This window comes from Colobus angolensis, unplaced genomic scaffold, assembly GCF_000951035.1.
Source record: "Colobus angolensis palliatus isolate OR3802 unplaced genomic scaffold, Cang.pa_1.0 Scaffold67, whole genome shotgun sequence".
Lineage (NCBI taxonomy): Eukaryota > Metazoa > Chordata > Mammalia > Primates > Cercopithecidae > Colobus > Colobus angolensis.
Genome location: NW_012120376.1, coordinates 6086854 through 6105552, shown reverse-complemented (window position 1 = coordinate 6105552; position 18699 = coordinate 6086854). Strand labels below are relative to the sequence as shown.

The following is an 18699-nucleotide window of genomic DNA, read 5'->3' as shown; positions in this document are numbered from 1 at the left end:
AAAAAAAAAAAAAGAAAAGAAAAAGAGAGAAAAGAAAAAAAAAAAGAAAAAGGCCTGGGCCCACTTCTAGAGATTCTAATCTGGGGTAGGGCCAGATATCCAGGTGATTCTAACCTACAGCCAGGACTGAGAACCTCTGCCTCTGTGTACGTATGTGGGGAGAGGGTGTGAGGCGGACATGGTGGGACATCATTGAGAAAGAAAAGCAGATAGAAGGAAGCTCCTTCCTTCATTTCTGCTCTATTAGAACAGGAATCAGTGTGGGTGGCAGCTTTAAAAATAAGGGAAGAAGGGGGAAAGGACAAATTATCAACTTTGATCTTTACCTCTTACTCAGGGAATTACTGGGCAAAGGGGCAAGAGCTATAGATCAAGGGAAAACAAAAGGACTCAATGTCCCATATGCCAGTGCCCGGGGGAAGAGACATTTGAGTCCCCAATGATTATCTCTTTAACCTGTTCTGAAATGTTACGGCCAGAACACCCACCCATCTAATAGCTGTGTGGTCTCTGGCCTCTTATCAACTGAGAAGAGCTCAGGCTAAGGATAGACAACCATCTTCTCTGAAGTTCATACTCAGGAATATGCCACTTCTCCCTGTGAAAGCCCCAATCCAGGCCAATCCCACCCATCCTCTTTTGTTTAATCCTCTTAAAAAAGAGGAATGGGAGGCATAACCTACAGACCCAGGAAAAAAATTAATCAGAGCTACCATTTGTTAAGCCCTTATTATGGGCGGGCACTGTGCAGATGGGAACCTACTTTCTTATTTATGTTCCTAAGTAGTGAAAGCAGGGAGTAAAAGAGGGTCAACACACAGACGGTGAGTCTCAGAGGTTCTGGACAGTCATAGGGACAGACAGCATTTTCATTCCTGCTATAGGAGAGTGTCCTGGGCCAGTTGGGCTACCTGGCGCTGGCATCCTCTGGAGCCTCTCCAAGGCTGTGGCCTGGGGGCACACTCTAGTCCTCCAGTAGCACCTACTCCAGCAGTGTCTTGAAGATCTGGGGCATGAGTTGGGGGCAGTATAATTACAGTGACTTGTGAGATAGGAGAAGGCTGGGTGTGGGACTGAATAGAGGAACGAAAGATTTAGTAGAGTCTAAAGGACAGAGAAACAACTGCTCATCATAGCACACCCCATTAAAAAGCAGATGAAAGGTCAGGCTTCTTACCAGCTCCTTGTGGTTTCCCCAGAGGTGAGAAAATCAAAAGAGTTAAAAGGAAAGGGAGTGGGGGAATGGGGATGAGGGAGGGAAAAAAAAGACAAAATTGTTATTAGCAAATTGTCACATGCACTACATGACAGTCTTCAAACACACTGCACCACAGGGCCCCAGGGGAGCCTAGTGAAATTTAGGGGCCAAGAAATTTCAGCTGGGGTCACCATATACCCCAAGAGAAAGAACAGCATGAGACCCTTTTCCCTCTGGTGGTGAGGATGTCATGAAGCGTTGCCATTAACAGCAGCAGTTTAGGATCATCTGAAAACTAGGAGTTAGATGTTACAAGCCAGTGGCATGGAATAGGAAACTGGGGAGAGAAGGTTGAGGTGGCGGGGAAGCTATTAGAAATGGCAGAAGATGAAGCAGAATTTAAGAGATTCTTAGGACTTGTAGCTGATAGAGGGTCAATAATTCTCAGGAGAGGAGTTCCCCTTCTTAGTTCATGGCCCTTGTCTTCCTATCTCTTGGTTTCTCTAGCTGTGAAAAATCAGACATTTGGATGGCAGAATCAGTCGCAATGAGAGCAATCAGGTAGGAAGTCTGATAAGACTTTAGGTGAGACAGAACAAAATATGTCAGGTACAGATGGTGAGTTTAAGGAATGATGAAATACCTAAGTATAGATCCATTCTCATTTCCTCCTGCAAGGGAAGAGGCAGGGCTGCTCCTGGTCCCTCACGCAGCCTGACATGTTTACCTCCACCTTGAGTGGTTGATAACTCACCCCGCAGCTCCGAGGGATCCAGAGCAATTCTGCCATGATGGGTCCAGGGGACACCAAGATTCACAGCTACCAGTGCATGTGCAGAACATGTTTCTTCAACCCTCTGTTCACAAGATTCACAGGGTTTGGAGGGTAGACAAGGGGGAAGGGTGAGAGTATTTCCAAGAGGCCTTATTTGAGTCTGGGCAATATAGATAAGGCTCCCACTTCCAGGCAAGGCTGGTTTAGAACTGCCAGGAGGGGATATCCAGTGGTATGCCCGGCCTTTCTAGGAGCTCTGCTGATGGGTAGATGGAAGTATGGAAGGTTGAGGATGGTTGTGTGCATATGAAAAAACATGGTGGGATTAAAAACAAGTGCTTCCTTTCAACAGTATTTCATCCAGATACCTCTGACCCACAACCTCTCCGTTCCCTAGATGATGCGAGGGTCCCACCAAGATTCCTCTTTCCGCCAGGCACAGTGTTTCACGTCTGTAATCCCAGCACTTTGGGAAGGCGAGGCGGGTGGATCACTTGAGGTCAGGAGTTTGAGACCAGCCTGGCCACCATGGTGAAACCCCATCTCTACTAAAAATACAAAATTAGCCAGGCGTGGTGGTGGGCGCCTATAATCCCAGCTACTCGGGAGGCTAAGACAGGAGAATCATGTGAACCCGGGAGGTGGAAGTTGCAGTTGAACCCAAGAGGCGGAGGTTGTAGTGAGCCGAGATCATGCCACTGCACTCTGGCCTGGGCGACAGAGTGAGACTCTGTCTCAAAAAAAAAAAAAGATTACTCTTTCAGTTCAGGGTAGAGGTGGCTCCAGGTCCTGTCCTGTGGTCGAGGCTGGGATGTCTCTGCATAGAGTGGGCATAAGCACCCATAGGTGCACACATGCAAACACAAAGGAGAAGTACACACACTGTACCTTTCTCTGATTTGTCCCACCAAGCTAAAACCAGCTTGGGAGAAACTCAAGGAGAGAGAGAAGACAATGGGCCATAAGCTCAAGTTCAAACCAAGTGAACTGGGCAGAACAGGGAGGACAGAAAATCAAAGAAAAGGAAAAGTGGTATATTAGTTTGCAGATAGTATATACCACCTCCAGGTCTGTCCTATGGGTGGGTTGAAGGATGATGAGATTTTAGGCATGATTCCTGCATAACCTGCAGTAGTACTAGTCACCTTGATTGGAAGATTTCAAGTGCCCTGACCCCGGGTGCCAGCTTACCTAGTATGTGACTCCCAGTCTCTTTCACTAACGGACTCCCAGACCCTCCAGGGCTGTTTGGCTAAGTGGCTATGCCTCAGAGGGCAAGACCTGACGTTCTAAATCAGACAGGGAAAGTGGCCACTGCTATTCTCTGAGCCTATTCAGGCTATCTGCCAACACTGCAGCCAGGGGACTTCAAAACCATGATGACAAGGAAGATGTACAGAGCTGTAGAGTAAAACTGTCCGGGATGGATCAATATATTGCTGACCATCCATCCATCCATTGCAAAAGGAGGGGTGCAGAAACAGAAAGACTCACAAAAGCACAAATAATCCAAGTTATTACCTTACAATTGCATATAAACCTCCTTCTGATCCCATTTACATTTCTCTGAAGACCTAGCATAGGGGAATATTAAAATGAGTTTTTCCCAGAGATAATCCACATACAGCCAAGAACTGAGGACTGTGGCTGTCATCCCTTTTGTTCTCTATCCTTGTCTAGAATAGCTAAAAGTCGTTTCATAAAAAATATCTTCATTTGATCTTAGTCTGAGGAGGAGAAAGGCAATTCTCTTCTAACTCCAGCCCCTAAATGCCTCATGTTCAAAAGCATTTATAGCCTCCATGCTTCTATCCCATCCTCCATTGGACAGTTTTACTCTGCAGACCTTACAAGGGGAAGAGACAATGATTCATGGATCATAGCTGTTTCTAACCCTTGATTAATGATCTTTAAACATAAGGCCAGCAGGACCCTCAGTGACCCAGCCAGGGACTCACTGGAATTTAAAACGATTAGCTACAACAATAGCACAGTGGCAGAGCATTGCATGCGAGATGGCAGATGAAAAAAACATGCAGAGAAGAAGCATTGAATGGTCTTACTTGTGCAAACTAGTGTCCAGGCAAGGTGGTGAGGAGGGAGGATGGGGGAAGCATTAGGAAAAACTCAGGTAAGTTCAAGTGTGCCAACAGTCAATGAACACAATCAAGCATACTCCAGGATCTTCTAAACTGTAAGGAAGAGACCTACTGTTTCTCATCTCAGGAGTGTCCAGTAATATCTACCTTTTGGAGAAATGAAGCCTCTGCCAGGGCCACCTCAAACTATGGCTAGGTCATTTTTTCCCCTTTTACTGGGGGTAGTTACGCCATAAAGAGAGAAGCTAAATTGTTTCTAATGAGATTTTTCTTAATTTACTTCCCTTATTCCAGCAGTTCAAAAGCCATTAGCAGAAAGCCTTACCGACCCAAGGCAGGCGGTGGGCCCGGGGGTTAGAGTGGGGGTGTGTGTGGGTGGAATACTATTTGGGAATTAGTTTTCCAAACATTTTAAGAGAAATCTCCAAGCAAGCCTATTGCCCCAATTAACCTGGCAGTGTCTGAAGTGCAAAGAGATCTTCCCAGATTGAGGAGGAAAGGGCTACAGCCTGCGCACTTTCCTGGTTCTAGAAGATTTTACTTCCTGATAAAATTGTTTTAAAGGGATAGTAGAAAAATCAGGATTGGCCAGGCACAGTTGGCTCATGCTTGTAATCCCAGCACTCTGGGAGGCCGAGGTGGGTGGATCACCTGAGGTCAGGGGTTCGAGACCAGCCTAGCCAACATGGTGAAACCCTGTCTCTACTAAAAACACAAAAAAATAGCTGGGTGTGGTGATGGACACCTGTAATTCCAGCTACTCGGGAGGCTGAGGCAGGAGAATCTCTTGAACTCGGGAGGTGGAGGTTGCAGTGAGCCAAGATCATGCCATTGCACTCCAGCCTGGGCAAAAAGAGTGAAATTCCATCTCAAAAAAAAAAAAAAAAAATTCAGGATCATCTGTAGCAAACTTTAAATCTTTTATGCTTTCCTCCCCCATCCTCCCCACTATGGGAATCAGAAAATGTTTATGTTTAAGTTAAATTAGCAATTTAAATCTTTAAGGGATGTCTGAGGACATTTTTCCTTCAGTAGCCCAATTTCTTCCACAGTGGAGGAATCCGAGGAAGAAAGTTATGGAGCAGTGGGGTCGACACAACTTGACTATTCCTTTAGACAGAAATCTGGAGACCTGGCTGGCATGGTAGCTCACGCCTGTAATCCCAGCACTTTGGGAGGCCAAAATGGCTGGATCACTTGAGGCCAGGAGTTCGAGACCAGCATGGTCAATATGGTGAAACCCCATCTCTACTAAAAATACAAAAAGTTAGCCAGATGTGGTGGCGCATGCCTGTAATTCCAGCTACTCGGGAGGCTGAGGCAGGAGAATCACTTGAACTGGGGAGGCAAAGGTTGCAGTGAGCCAAGATTGTGCCACTGCCCTCTGGCCTGGGGGAAAGAGTGAGACTGTCTCAAAAAACAGAAAGAAATCTGGAGACCCCCTGAAAGGTTCCACAAGAGGCTGTCCATATCGGTTGTCTCTAGGGAAGAGAACTGAGTGGTGGTAGGCAGGGGTGGGAGGCAGATTTTTCACTACTTAGCCTTGAATCCTCTGTTCTCTGTGCATATCTTACCTACTTTAAAAACTGAGAAAAAGTTGAAAATAATCTGAAGATTAAGGCAGAGAATGCTGTTGTCAGGGGTTAAGAAGGTGACTGAGGCTGGACACGGTGGCTCACGCCTGTAATCCCAGCACTTTGGGAAGCCAATGCAGGCGGATCACGAGGTCAGGAGATTGAGACCATCCTGGCTAACATGGTGAAACCCCATCTCTACTAAAAATACAAAAAAATTAGCTAGGCCTGGTGGTGGGCATCTGTAGTCCCAGCTACTTGGGAGGCTGAGGCAGGAGAATGGCGTGAACCCGGGAGGTGGAGCTTGCAGTGAGCCAAGATCACGCCACTGCATTCCACCCTGGCGACAGAGTGAGACTCCGTCTCAAAAAAACACACAAAAAAAGGTGACTGAAAATCTCATGGTTCAGCCACAAGACAGGTCATGTGCACTGTCACTCATACTAGGTCTTGGGCAGGTAGGCAGGAAACAGACAGGCTGCTGGTGAGATCCCAGGCCTCATGGACATGACATTTCTAGATTATCTAAGCATAGAATTCACTGCTCCTCAAATTGCATATTTACGTCAGTATTAAAAGCAGCGGCAGAGCCATTACTCAGCTGACTTCCCGAAAGCTGCAAGCCCCAAAGGGACATGCCGGGGCCAGAGACATTAGCTGACATCAGGAAACATCTTGGCTCTTAGGGCTCCTGAAGCGGCTGAAGGTCTGCCCACCCCATTCCTCCCTAGTGACAGAGAGTCACTTAGCTGAGCTTTAGGTGACAGAAACAATTAGACTCTTCTTCTATTTGCCATTTAGCTCATATGTACTTCTATACTGGCACCCTGGGCAATATGCCACAGGAAATGAACACTCACGGTATCCTCTCCTCATCAGCCACCCCACTAGATGCTACTAAAATAGGCTGTTCAGGCTCTGGGGGAGAAACAGCCACTCAGAGCTGCACAGTCAGGTTCTTCCACACCTGGAATGGGTGTCATCTCCTTTTTATTAAGAGATATTGGCCGGGCGCGGTGGCTCAAGCCTGTAATCCCAGCACTTTGGGAGGCCGAGACGGGCGGATCACGAGGTCAGGAGATCGAGACCATCCTGGCTAACACGGTGAAACCCCGTCTCTACTAAAAAATACAAAAAACTAGCCGGGCGAGGTGGCGGGCGCCTGTAGTCCCAGCTACTCGGGAGGCTGAGGCAGGAGAATGGCCTCGACCCGGGAGGCGGAGCTTGCAGTGAGCTGAGATCCAGCCACTGCACTCCAGCCCGGGCGACAGAGCAAGACTCCGTCTCAAAAAAAAAAAAAAAAAAAAAAAAAAGAGATATCCCAGTATCTTCAAACAGGAATGACAATATATATTTTTTTGTTTAGAAAGGGAATTACTGTGAAACTACCTGTTTGTATCACAGTCAGCGACAAAAGGAAAGAGTTCTATTCATTATCTCACCATGAAGGGCAGAAGCCTAAGCCTAAGTTGAATAGTCGGAACTGTGGTAGTGCAGTAAAGTTCTCAGCATACAGCTATCCCTTGGCAACTGTGGGAGACTGGCTGCAGGACCTCCCTTGATACCAAAATCTGCGTATGTTCACATCTTCTGTATAAACTGGCACAGTATCTGCATATAGCCTACACATCCTCTTGTATACTTTAAATCATATCTAGATTACTTAAAATACTTAGTACAATGTAAATGCTATGTAAATAGTTGTTATATTGTGTTTTTAAATTTTGTATTTTTTTTTTATACTTTAAGTTCTAGGGTACATGTGCACAACATGCAGGTTTGTTACATATATATACATGTGCCATGTTGGTGTGCTGCACCCATTAACTCATCATTTACATTAGATATATCTCCTAATGCTATCCCTTCCCCCTCCCCCCTCCCCACAATAGGACCCAGTGTGTGATGCTTCCTTTCCTGTGTCCAAGTGATCTCATTGTATTCTTTTTATTGTTGTAATGGTTTTTTTTTTTTTTTGAGACAGAGTCTTGCTGTTGCCCAGGCTGGGGTGCAGTGGCGCAATCTCGGCTCACTGCAACCTCCACTTCCTGGGTTCAAGCAATTCTCCTGCCTCAGCCTCCCTAGTAGCTGGGACTGTAAGTGCTCGCCACCACACCTTGCTAATTTTTGTATTTTTTAGTCAAGACGGGGTCTCGAACTCCTGACCTCAAATGATCCACCTGCCTCAGCCTCCCAAAGTGCTGGGATTATAGGTATGAGCCACCGCATCAGGCCTATTTTTTATTTTTAAAAAATATTTTCCATTCGTGGTTGGTTGAATCCATGGGTTTTAGAACCCATAAACATAGAGAACCAACTGTGTACACTCCTATTCTGTGAGGACAGAGGCAGCTTCCTATAAGATGCCTCTTGGAGTGACAGGTGCACACCCAGGTCCTTGAGCAACAACATCATCTACATTATCTCCAAGATACTCAAGCTTGGGGGATAGATTGGCATGCCAGCAAATACGGAAGCCACAAGGAACACACCACTGGGAGAAGGGACAGAGAAGGTGTTTCCCACAATGTAAGAACCACTTCCACATGGGGGAGGTCAAGTAAGAAATAAGTGAGTACGCCAAGCCATACATTGTAAGCCAGCAGTCAGCATTCCCCAGAACTAACCAGCCCCACAGACAATAGCCACAGGACTTACAGACAAGCAAACTGAGCCTGCATATTGCAATGACTCTTGGACACACCTTTACTGAGAACTCACATCACCAATGTGATCCCAGCCCAGCTCTCTTCAGAAATAATAGAACCTAAAACACATCCTATAAACACTCCCCTTGGCACTTAAACAGTTTTTACTATGTTGATTTCCATTCACTCAATTTTGTTGTTTTTTTTTTCCTTCTATATGTTTCCTATATGTATCCTAATTCCCCATTAGTCTGGGGCTCATTGGGGGCAGTGACATTTCTTCCTCTGCATTGCACACACACACAAAAAAAACACAGAATGAACACATTCAATAAACCATGCTAAGTGTTTCCCCTCACAGTTAAAATGTGTCTGCACCTAAGTACTCCATCCTCAGAGTTCTCAGATCTAAAATTGCAACCACAGTCTCACCTCTGCTGATATGAAATTCTTCCTCAAATTTGTTTTACTCTAAAATCTTGGAATCACTTTCTTAATTTCTTGCCCAGTGGATACTGGGTATTCATATTTTAAAAGTATTTCTCTATATTTCAAAGTCTAGTTCTCGGTAGCAGTTTATTACAAGTGCCCAGGCTTCATGATTCATTTCCATGGGTTAGAACCCAGGGGCCTAAGTCACTAGCCCCAAATCTGTTTTGAGATATTTCAATTTTATTTAAAAGGTCCAAGGATCAGGGCTTTGCAAACAGATGTTGTTAGCTGTAATTCCACTGACATGACTCTCCCTCCTGCCGTTGCTCATTGGTGGCTGCAAGCCCAGCAAGGTCTTTTCAAGTCCTGCAACCTATATACCACCCAGGCTGGGGTTGGCATACCCGCTTATTGCTGTAGCTCCCCAGAGAAAGGGAAGGACCTGTCTAGGGGAGAAAGGTCAGAGTTCGCAGGAATCTGTGGCAGCACACATTCTTACCGCATCAAACTCCGCTTGATCATCCTCAGGTAGGTCGCTGGTTTCATAAACATCTGGCTCATTCCTGGCCTGCAGGTAGAAGCAGTGACCACCCAACCTCACTACCCAGCATCACAACACCCCTTACCCCACTCCATTTGAATAAGCTAACGGAGAAGGCAGGGTGTGATGCCAGGGTTCTGTCCTTTCTCCTCCACCTGCCCCGTGAGTCAACAGTATGTCAATTCCCATGTCTCAAGGGGTAGGGATGACAGCGGAGACAACTGGGACCTGACAGTAAACGGTGAGTGTAAGTGATAGCAACGATGTTACCCTAAATCTAGAAGCGGGCAGGACCTTGGCAATCACCACTGCCGAAGAAGGTGAGGGCTATCCTCCAATTAGGCCCTGTACACCACTACCCTGGCACAAGGATTGAGAGTGACTCAGGACCTTAGTACTCAAAGTCCTGTGTCCCAACCCGCACCTTGAGAAGCAGGCAGGGCAGCACAAAAGGTACACGCCAGGATTGTCATGGGAGTGGGAGGTGGGGGAGGGCACAGGTTCCCCCAAGGATAGAGCTCCCCATCTGGCACAAGAGGGTTCTGCCATGGTAACCTTTTCCTTGTCAGGATGAAGGTAATCGCTAAGTGGTCTGGTGTGTGTGTCTGGGGTAGGGATGTGGGGGTCTTATGGAGAGATTTGGCGGGGGGCATGGGCGGCGCTGACACAGATGGTGGAAACACTCAGGCACAAGCGGTCAGTACCCGGAGTACGCCGAGCTACCGGCGACTGCCGTAAAGGGGGCCTGGTGAGCCGTCAGGCGGCCCGGCCCAGTCGGGTCAGAAGAGTTCGGGGGATGCTGCGGCCGGTCGGAGAACGAGCCGCGGGAGCCCTTGGGCGGAGGATGGGCTGCAGGCGGGAGGGGTCGCGGGCTGGTTTCTGTTGGGGGTCCTTGGGAGGTCGGGGGCGCGGTCCTGGGAAGCCGGGGCCGGCCTTGTACTCACAATGCCGGGAAGGTCGGCGTATTTAGGGTCCGCCATGGCGGCGGCGAGACAGGGCTGGGGGACCGTTGCCTCGGAGGAGCCGGGGCCGGTGTTCGGATAGGGGAGAGGCTGGGTTCGGGTCCCGGGCTAAGGCGGAGGCAAAGGGAGCGGCAGATGAGCAGGAAGTCTCGCGACAGCAGTAGCACAGCAGAAGGGTAAAGCAAAAGTCGCGAGAACAGCCCTGCCGCCACACCAGTGGAGAGGCCGGGACTGGGGAGAACGAGGCCAGGGAATGAGGTAATGGCCAGGGGACGCCGCCGAGGATTGTGGGATGTGTAGTTTTGGTGTACCGGAGCTTGGGCGGGGAGCGACAATAACGAACCTTGGGGAGCTATTTCAGCAAGTCAGTGAAAGAACATTTATAATTCCTGTTTTGGGCTCCCAGGAATAAAATGACTAGATTAAATCATACAGTTAGTCATATTGTGACACAGCCAGGGTTTCAAAAACAACAAGTTTGCTTGATACTGTGTATTATAAAAACAAAATAAAAACAAGAAGTAAAATTTAGTAAACGCTTAGTGTATGTTAGGAATGAAAAAGTTAGGCAATCTTCTCAAGTAAGGGCTTCCAGATAATTTGCATTTTAGATAATAAGTAGGTGTGTGTGTGTGGTGTGTGGTGTGTGTGGGTGTGTGTGGTATACTAACCCCCAAATAATTATGTATCTGAAATTCAACTTTAACTGGGCATCCTGTTTTTGTTTTTTGTTTTTCAAATCTGGCAATCTTATCTGAAGTTCATAAATAGATAAATGCTGTCTCCATGTCTGTCTGAACACTCTCTGTGCTCTTAACCACTTTGTTAATAGTTCTCAGACTTTCATTTATTTTTCAATTTTTTCAATTTTGTGGGTACACAGTAGCACAGTAGGTGTATGTATTTATGGGACACATGAGATATTTTGATACAGGCATGCAATGTGAAATGAGCACATCATGGAGAAGAGGGTATCCATCCTCTCAAGCATTTATCCTTTAAGTTACAAATAATCCAATTACACTCAAGTTATTTAAAAATGTACAATTGAGTTATTCTTGACTATAGTCACCCTATTGTGCCATCAGATAGTAGGTCTTATTATGCTTTCTAATTTTTTGTACCTATTCACCATTCTTACCTCCCGTTCTCAAACTTTTAAATTTCATCGTTCAATAAAATTAAAACAACTACAAACCTTGAAGATTTACTTTCTTATCAAGTAAGTATATTACAAACAGAAAACCTACTGTTTACTGTCACAATCATTACTTGGTAGAAAAGCAGGAAGGACACACTCAGAATAAAAGATAGTCTTTTGAAACTTATCAAATCCAGCTTTATATTAAAAAAAAAACAAAAACAACTCACCATTGTTCTTTTGGAGGTGAGGGCATACTCAGTGAACTTTTGTCTCTGACCAGTGACCCTCCATGGACTGGCATTTTGAAACCCCTTTACTAATGATGCCACCTTGGAGGCCCTGGGGACCCAAGGATGGGATGTTTCCCGGGATGTTTCCTGAGCTTGCAGGATGCTGCAACACTTAGAAATTGTGCCAAACCAAGTGACTAGAGAGTTCCTGAGTTCGGAACTCTTTGTCTTTCTTTCTCCTGGCTCCTCCCCAAGCCTCTATCCCTTTCTCCATAGTCCTACCGCTTTCCTATCCCATTCATTATGTTGGACTCTTTTCTTTCAGTTCTCTTAAGATTCAAGGTGGGTTAGAGGTGCAGCCCCAACGTGGGAAACCCCCGGAGTTCTGAGTAGTTAGGTCTTTTCTGACCAGGCTATCAATCTCTTGCTTTTGTCCCATAGTGTTTAAGTGACCTTAACCACTCATGAGACAATTGCTGAGCTGAACTTTCCTTTCCTCCTCCTTCTCCCATCCACCCTGCCCTTCCCCTTTGCCTAGAACCTCAACTCCTGCAGTCCAACTCTCTGTTGGCCGGCAGAGGCCTGCGACGTGGAGAAAAATCAATTTGGCCAGCTTCTTGGTGGTTCTTTCCAGGGGCTGCAGCAGGAGTCTGACCCAAAGGGAGGAAGGACAAGGAATCTCTGGGCTTGGCATTTCTTTCGTTCTTCTTCCCCCACACCTTTTTTTTTCTTTTTTTGGCCAGGGAAGGGGGCTGAAGTATTGGGACTCTATCCTCCAATGGTTACTGAGACGGGAAACACACACTCCCATAGGTACCTGAATTTGCCTGAAACCCAAATGCAGGTGTTTGCCTTAGACTTCAAAGTCTCTAGGCCTTCCCCATCCCCATCATTGCCCCTCCTTCACTGCTTTCTGACTCCCTTTCTCTTGCAAAAATGTTTCCTACCCATCATCACATCCTCAACCTATGACACAAAAATAAGTTTGTGTCTGCTTTTGAATTCCCATAACCCAGAATGGGAGTTTATCTTCCCTGAAACTGGTGACCTGCTGTGTACGTTGGGGAGACAGTAGAGTGCACCTTTGGATGTGGAAGGGGAAGGGAGTAGCCAGAACCTCCCATGACACTCCTCCCTGACACCCACCTCCATAGGAGTACAGGCAGCGATCCCCCAGAAAGCTGAGGGGGTTGGGAGTCCAGCTTCCCTGCATGTGGGGCATGGGATGGGCGTAGGGCGAGAATGAGAAGTGTGATCCCAGTTTGGAGAGAGGCTTGTGACGGGTTGGGGGATGCCCTGGAATAAAGGTAGTGGGAGATCTGACCCTTTTAGCTACACAGGCGACAGGCCCACCTCAGTCTCCTTATCCCTTCCAGGGGGTGGAGTCTGAGGGAGGGACAAACAGATCGGGGGTATAGGGGTGGGATGCAGTGAGTTGGGTGGGGAAGGGTGGAGGGCAAGGTTATCTCCGAACGTTAGGGATGGGGGAGGGAGGAGAGGAGCAGTGAGGTTCCAGCCTTCGGGGGTCGACGTCTAGCCAGCCTCCCCAGCTGAGGGAGCCCCGCCCCCGCTCCTCCATCGCGGCCCCGCCCAGGCCCGCAGCGCGGCGCTGCAGCGCGAGGGGCGGAGAGGCAGCGCGCCCGAGAGGACCAGACGCCCAGGTCTCCCGCATCCCGCTGCCGCAGGAGAGAGACGGCGCGCCCCGGCCCTGCTCCCCAGGCTTCGCCCGGGCGCCCTCAACTCTGCCCCTAGAGACGGAGCACCTGTCCTCCGCCTCAGTCTTAGCTGAGAGCCCTCTCCTCTGGAGCACACACCACCCCTGCAGCCCGAGAAGTGTTCCAGCTCCACGCCGGCGACCACCATGGCGGAGACCAACAACGAATGTAGCATCAAGGTGCTCTGCCGATTCCGGCCCCTAAACCAGGCTGAGATTCTGCGGGGAGACAAGTTCATCCCCATTTTCCAAGGGGACGACAGCGTCGTTATTGGGGTGAGTGTCGCCTAGGAGGGAATTCGGGGAGGGGGCGGGTGGCTAAATCTCCCCGCCTCCCGCAGAACCTTAGTCTCTGCCGGTCCCTCTGCGTCCCCTCCCCGCCGCTCATCCTTCATCCTCTTCCCCGCAGCCCCTCCTCTCCCCTGCATCAGGATGGCTGGGTGTGGCCTGACCAGGCCAGCGGCTGAGTCTCTGCAGAGTGGCAGGGGGCTGCTTCCCTACCTTCGGGAGACTCAACTCCCCTTTGCTGCTGTCTGCAGCGTCTCCACCCGTTAGAACCAGTTCCATGTTTTTCTGATGTTTTCCCCTTCTCCACCCTCCCCCCACCCCACCAAGAGAAAGCGCATCTTTCCTTTGTTATTGTCTCAGATCTCTACCCCCACCTGCCAAGAAGGTAAGGGGGAAGACTTTTGGGTAGACTAGATGGGAGGTGAGCGGTCTAGGGTCTCTGCAGAGTGTGGATGGAAGTGGGCTCTAAGACCAAACCTTCCATCATTCCCTAAAGTAGTTATAGCCTGGATTTTTGTGTGTGTGTTGGGGGGAACAGGTCTGATGCAGGGTTTACCGGGAAAGAAATCATTGATGCCACACCCAATCTTGGGGGGAGCCTCTGGAATCCTAAGGTCAGGTCTGCCTTTCGTTCCCAGTTACGGTAGGAAGAGGGTTTCAGATTCCCCAGCTGACCCCCTGAAAGAAAAATGCTCAAACTCTGAGATCCTAGTAAGTACTTGCTTATTCATCTTTTCTCTTGAGGATCCAAGAGAAAGTAGCCGTCCAGCTCTACCTCATCATGACAGCCCTACCCAAGGAGGATATCTTAAGGGAACTAATATTTACAGTGGGCCTGTTACTCTATGTATATTATTTAACCCCCGATACAGCATTCGAAAGTAGTATCAATATTTCCATTTTACAGATGCAGAAATTGAGGCCCAAAGAACTTGAATAACACTCTCAAGGTCATGCTATTAATCCATGGATCTGAACCTAAATCTGTGACTGCAAACCTCCTATCTCTTCCTATCACATTGCCTACCCAGGTTTCTGTTCTGCACCTTTATCTGTAATGGCCCAAAGGGAAATTCTAGGCCTTTTCCACCCCCCTGAGGTTGGTAGCGACCTCAGGCTGTGTGTGGGGAGAAAAGATCTGGGGTTGAGTCCTGTAGGGCTTGAGGGGTGCTGGGCCAGGAAACGAAAACTAGCTTGAGAAGGGAGGGGCATATACGAGGGCAGTCAAGGTCAGAGGTGCTTCTTATGTATCTTTATCCACAGTGCTTGGCACAGAGCACCTGGAAACATGCTTGTTAAAGGAATGAAGGAAAGAAGGGGAGGAAGTCTGGGCCTTCTGAGTCAGTGAGAATGGGACTTTGAATAAACATGCCTGGGGGAGACCTGCTTACTGGTCTCCAAGGGCCCCAGTCTGTCACCACCTTGCACCCTTACCCACACTGTTAACTCAAATGGATGCTTTTGTCTCTCTCTCTCTCTCTGTGTTTGTGTGTGTGTGTGTGTGTGTGTGTGTGTGTGTGTGTATGTATTTGTCACATGAAGAGGGCCTCTGTTTCTTTTTGCTTCAGGGACCTCTCTGGCCCTGCAGACTGTTCAGTCTGGCTGGGCTAAAAACAAAACAAAACGAAACAACCACAAAACAACTCCTGGATCAACTCAGGAGGACCCCTCTCAGAGTGTCCTGGAGAGCCAGCGTTAGTTGTGAGAGTTGGAGCTTAAGATCCCCTTGAGACATAAAGGCTGACAAACAGGAGGGGGGTGATGATGGGGGGCAGAACTTTTAGGCCCTATTTCCTTGCTCTGGAAGGTTTTTCCAGTAAGTCTGAACCAACTCCTTTAGGCTCTCTGGGCCATCCTGGTGTAGTGGGATGGGGCAGGGGGTGATGTTGGGAAGAGGGGTGTGGTGTCGATCTGTTGTTAGCCCAGCTAAACAGGAGAGACACACAGTGGGAGGTGGGCAAGGAGGAGAGGTGAAAAGAAGCCCAAGGCCCCCTGCCAATTCAGATTCCATCTCAGCTCCACTGCTGGATCTTCCTTGTCTGTTTTGCCTGGTATCTGTAGGGCTGTATCTTTGTCTCGTTTGCTCGTATCTTCCCTCACCCTAGCCCTCCCTGTCAGTCTCTCACTTGAAGATAAATGCTTACGGGGGGCCATTTTGTCTCAGGCAACATCTTTGGAGTTTGCTTTTTCAGACTTAATATTCATTCATCATTTAGGGAATGAGGGCTACAGGGGGCATGATTTTTAGGAGACCCTTGAGGGTCCCAATAAGGGAGGGAAACTCCGACTCCTTTTTCTCTTTTCTCCTCTAGCTCTCTTTGGAGCCCACTGGGTTGGGAGCTGGCTTAGGAATTAATGGAGGAGGCTGCTTCAGGATGTCTGGGAAGGTTCGGGAAGAGTGAAGGTGGGAGAGAGAATCTTTCCCAGTGCAGCCCCTACTCCTTCCTGTGACTGCTCTCCCCTTCGCCTCTGCAGCACTGCGGCTAGCGCTGAGCTTCAGAGTCCCTTCTGTTCATGGGCTTTGTTCTGCTTGTTAGAGGGTAGGAGAATAAGCTGGAGAGACAGCTCTGTGTGCCTTTTTTCTCCCCTACTCCTCTGACTTCTTCCAGGAACCTGGGGGATGGGGCTTAGCCAAAGTAAATGGCCTGAGTCATAGTAGAAGGGTGTCTGGGTCACTGTCTATATGTGGTGCCCATCTTGTTTTGCTTTTGCACACTCAGAATCCAGTGTGACTTTTTCGCCAGACCCATTTAAGTGTCTCTCTGTCTTCCTCTGCCTTGGTCTTTCTCAGCAGTGTCCCAATGCCTGCTGTCTGGGTGGATGCATCTGTACCAGATGTGAGAGGGATGACAGTGAAGAAACACATATGTACACACACACTCTTTCTCTTTCCCCTTCATTCAAGTGTACACAGCTACCTCCCTCAGGTCTCCCGATGGTTAAGTGGGTTCTTAATGCAAGAAGCTAGGACCATTGTGTACCTCACTTGACAAAGCTAGGTTGGGACCTGCAGGGTTATTGGAGCAGAATCAGTATTGTTTGGGGTGGCCTGGGATTTGATATCTGAAGTGGGGAGCAGGGCTCTCCCTTGCTTTGGAGGAGTCTCATAAAGAAAAATGGAGATGAGAAGTAACGTTCACAGTGGCCAATGTCTTTCCAGCATTACCATGGCAACAATCCCCACGGGTGTCACTATGGAAATCAGGCCTGGCACTTGAAGTTCAGCTTATACCAAGTGCTGTACTGAGGGTTGAACAGGTTGGTCATCTTTGGACCTCTGATCTTAAACCCCCAGCCCCAATTAGCTTTAGTCAGCACACATGATAGAAAAGTACAGAAAGGTACTGGGATACACAAATGGAAGAGGAGACATCAAGGAGTGTCAAGGAGTGTGATTAAAGGAGAACAAAGAACCCTGGACTGTGGGACTCTGAAGAGAGGCCCTTCAGAGAAGGCTATAAGGAGCACTTTGACTGCTGGGGGTGGGAGAGAGATTGGATCTCGGGGACATTCCTAAGAGGAGGAGAGACTCTATGACTATTTCTCATTAACAACTCACAGAGTCTTCGATTACCTAGAGGTAGAGAGGGTGGATGGGAGAATTACATACTTCTGAAAATGGGATTGAGGTTGGAAAAAGGAAGTGATGAAAGGCTTTAGTTCTGTCTGGAAATACTTGGAAAAATGCCCAAATGCGAGGAGGGGAGATATGGAAGAGGGGAAGGAAAAGCCTTGATAAGGCTCTGACACAGTGTTGGCATTTCAGTTCTTTGGATCGATTTGTCTGGAATCAGATTGCTTGAATTTGAAACTGTGCTCTACCATTTCTCAGCCATGTGACTGTGGGGAAGCTACCTGACCTCTTTGAGCCTGTTTCATCATCCATAAAGTGGGAATAATAACAGTATCTATGTCCTATGATTACTGTGAACATTAAATGAGATAATGCATATAAACTGCTTTGTAACATGGCAGACAAACAGTAAACCCTCAATAAGAGTTAGATATTATCACTATTTTGTATGCTATCTCCCCACAAGCTAGCTTTGACAAAATTGGGAAGTGGGTAATACTTTTCCTTTTTACTAATTGTTTCATCCAAACCTCCAGATCCCAAGTATCTTCTTGCTCCCTTCTTTGTCAATATCTATGTTTATTCAACAAGTATTTATGAAGTGCATCTGTCATAGTCCTCTATATGGTGCTATAAAGGAATATCCCATGCTGGGTAATTTATAAAGAAAAGAGATATATTTGGCTAACAGTTCTGCAGGCTGTGCAAGAAGCATGGCACCAGCATCTGCTCTGGTGAGGGCCTCGGGAAGCTTCCAATCATGGTGGGAGGCAAAGAGGGAGCAGGAGTCACATGGTAAGAGAGGGAACAAGAGGGAAAGCAAGAGGTGCCAAGCTCTTTTTAACAGCCAGCTCTCACATGAACTCATAGAGCAAGAACTCACTCATTACCATGGGGAAGGCACCAAGCCACTCATCAGGGATTTACCTCCTTGAGCCAAGCACTTCCCACCATGCCCCGCCTCCAGCATTGGGGATTAAATGTCAACATGAGATTTGGAGGGGACAAACATCTAAACTACATCAGCATCCTATAGGCCAGGGACTGTGTTTGGTGTTGGGGATTTAAAGGGAATCCCTGCCTTCAGGAAAATCTGGATCAAGGTTGTGATCCACAGTCCATGGAGTGGCCCGGGCAGAGGCAGGGGAGAGGAACATCAGATACGGCTTTTGCTAACTATCTATATACTCCCCCAGATTCTGATAAGAAACCTCCCACAACATACTACAGTCTGGATCAGAGTAATTGTGTGTTATAAGATCTGTAAATATTGGTGGTGCTTCCCATGTCTAAGGCAGGAAAAGTGGAAGACCACTGGTCTAGTTATTTTCATGAAAAGATCAGTTTACTCTGGGCACACTGCCCATGGGTTAGCCCTGCTGTACAAGGAGCAGTAATTAAAAAAAAAAAAGGCCAGGCGCGGTGGCTCAAGCCTGTAATCCCAGCACTTTGGGAGGCCGAGATGGGCAGATCACGAGGTCAGGAGATCGAGACCACCCTGGCTAACACGGTGAAACCCC

General features: G+C 47.9%; 2 protein-coding genes across 5 annotated transcripts in view; one reads left to right on the top strand and one right to left on the bottom strand.

Annotated features, from left to right (window-relative positions):
• DCTN2 (dynactin 2 (p50)) overlaps window positions 1–10516 on the bottom strand; it is a 17693-nt gene extending 7177 nt beyond the window's left edge. Inside the window, exons 1-4 of one of the 3 annotated variants that reach the window (XM_011926015.1) lie at window positions 10212–10516; window positions 9226–9294; window positions 4037–4045; window positions 1178–1183 (exon numbers count right to left, since the gene is read on the bottom strand). In XM_011926015.1, coding sequence (XP_011781405.1) covers window positions 1178–1183; window positions 4037–4045; window positions 9226–9294; window positions 10212–10247 — 120 coding nt within the window. In that variant the 5' untranslated portion in view covers window positions 10248–10516. The remainder of the gene's footprint in view (window positions 1–1177; window positions 1184–4036; window positions 4046–9225; window positions 9295–10211) is intronic. The other 2 variants (XM_011926016.1, XM_011926017.1) reach the window with 2 other exon arrangements.
• Window positions 10517–13109: 2593 nt separating this feature from the next.
• The window catches only part of KIF5A (kinesin family member 5A), a 38422-nt gene continuing 32832 nt past the window's right edge, over window positions 13110–18699 (top strand). Inside the window, exon 1 of one of the 2 annotated variants that reach the window (XM_011926013.1) lies at window positions 13110–13593. In XM_011926013.1, coding sequence (XP_011781403.1) covers window positions 13465–13593 — 129 coding nt within the window. In that variant the 5' untranslated portion in view covers window positions 13110–13464. The remainder of the gene's footprint in view (window positions 13594–18699) is intronic. The other variant, XM_011926014.1, reaches the window with a different exon arrangement.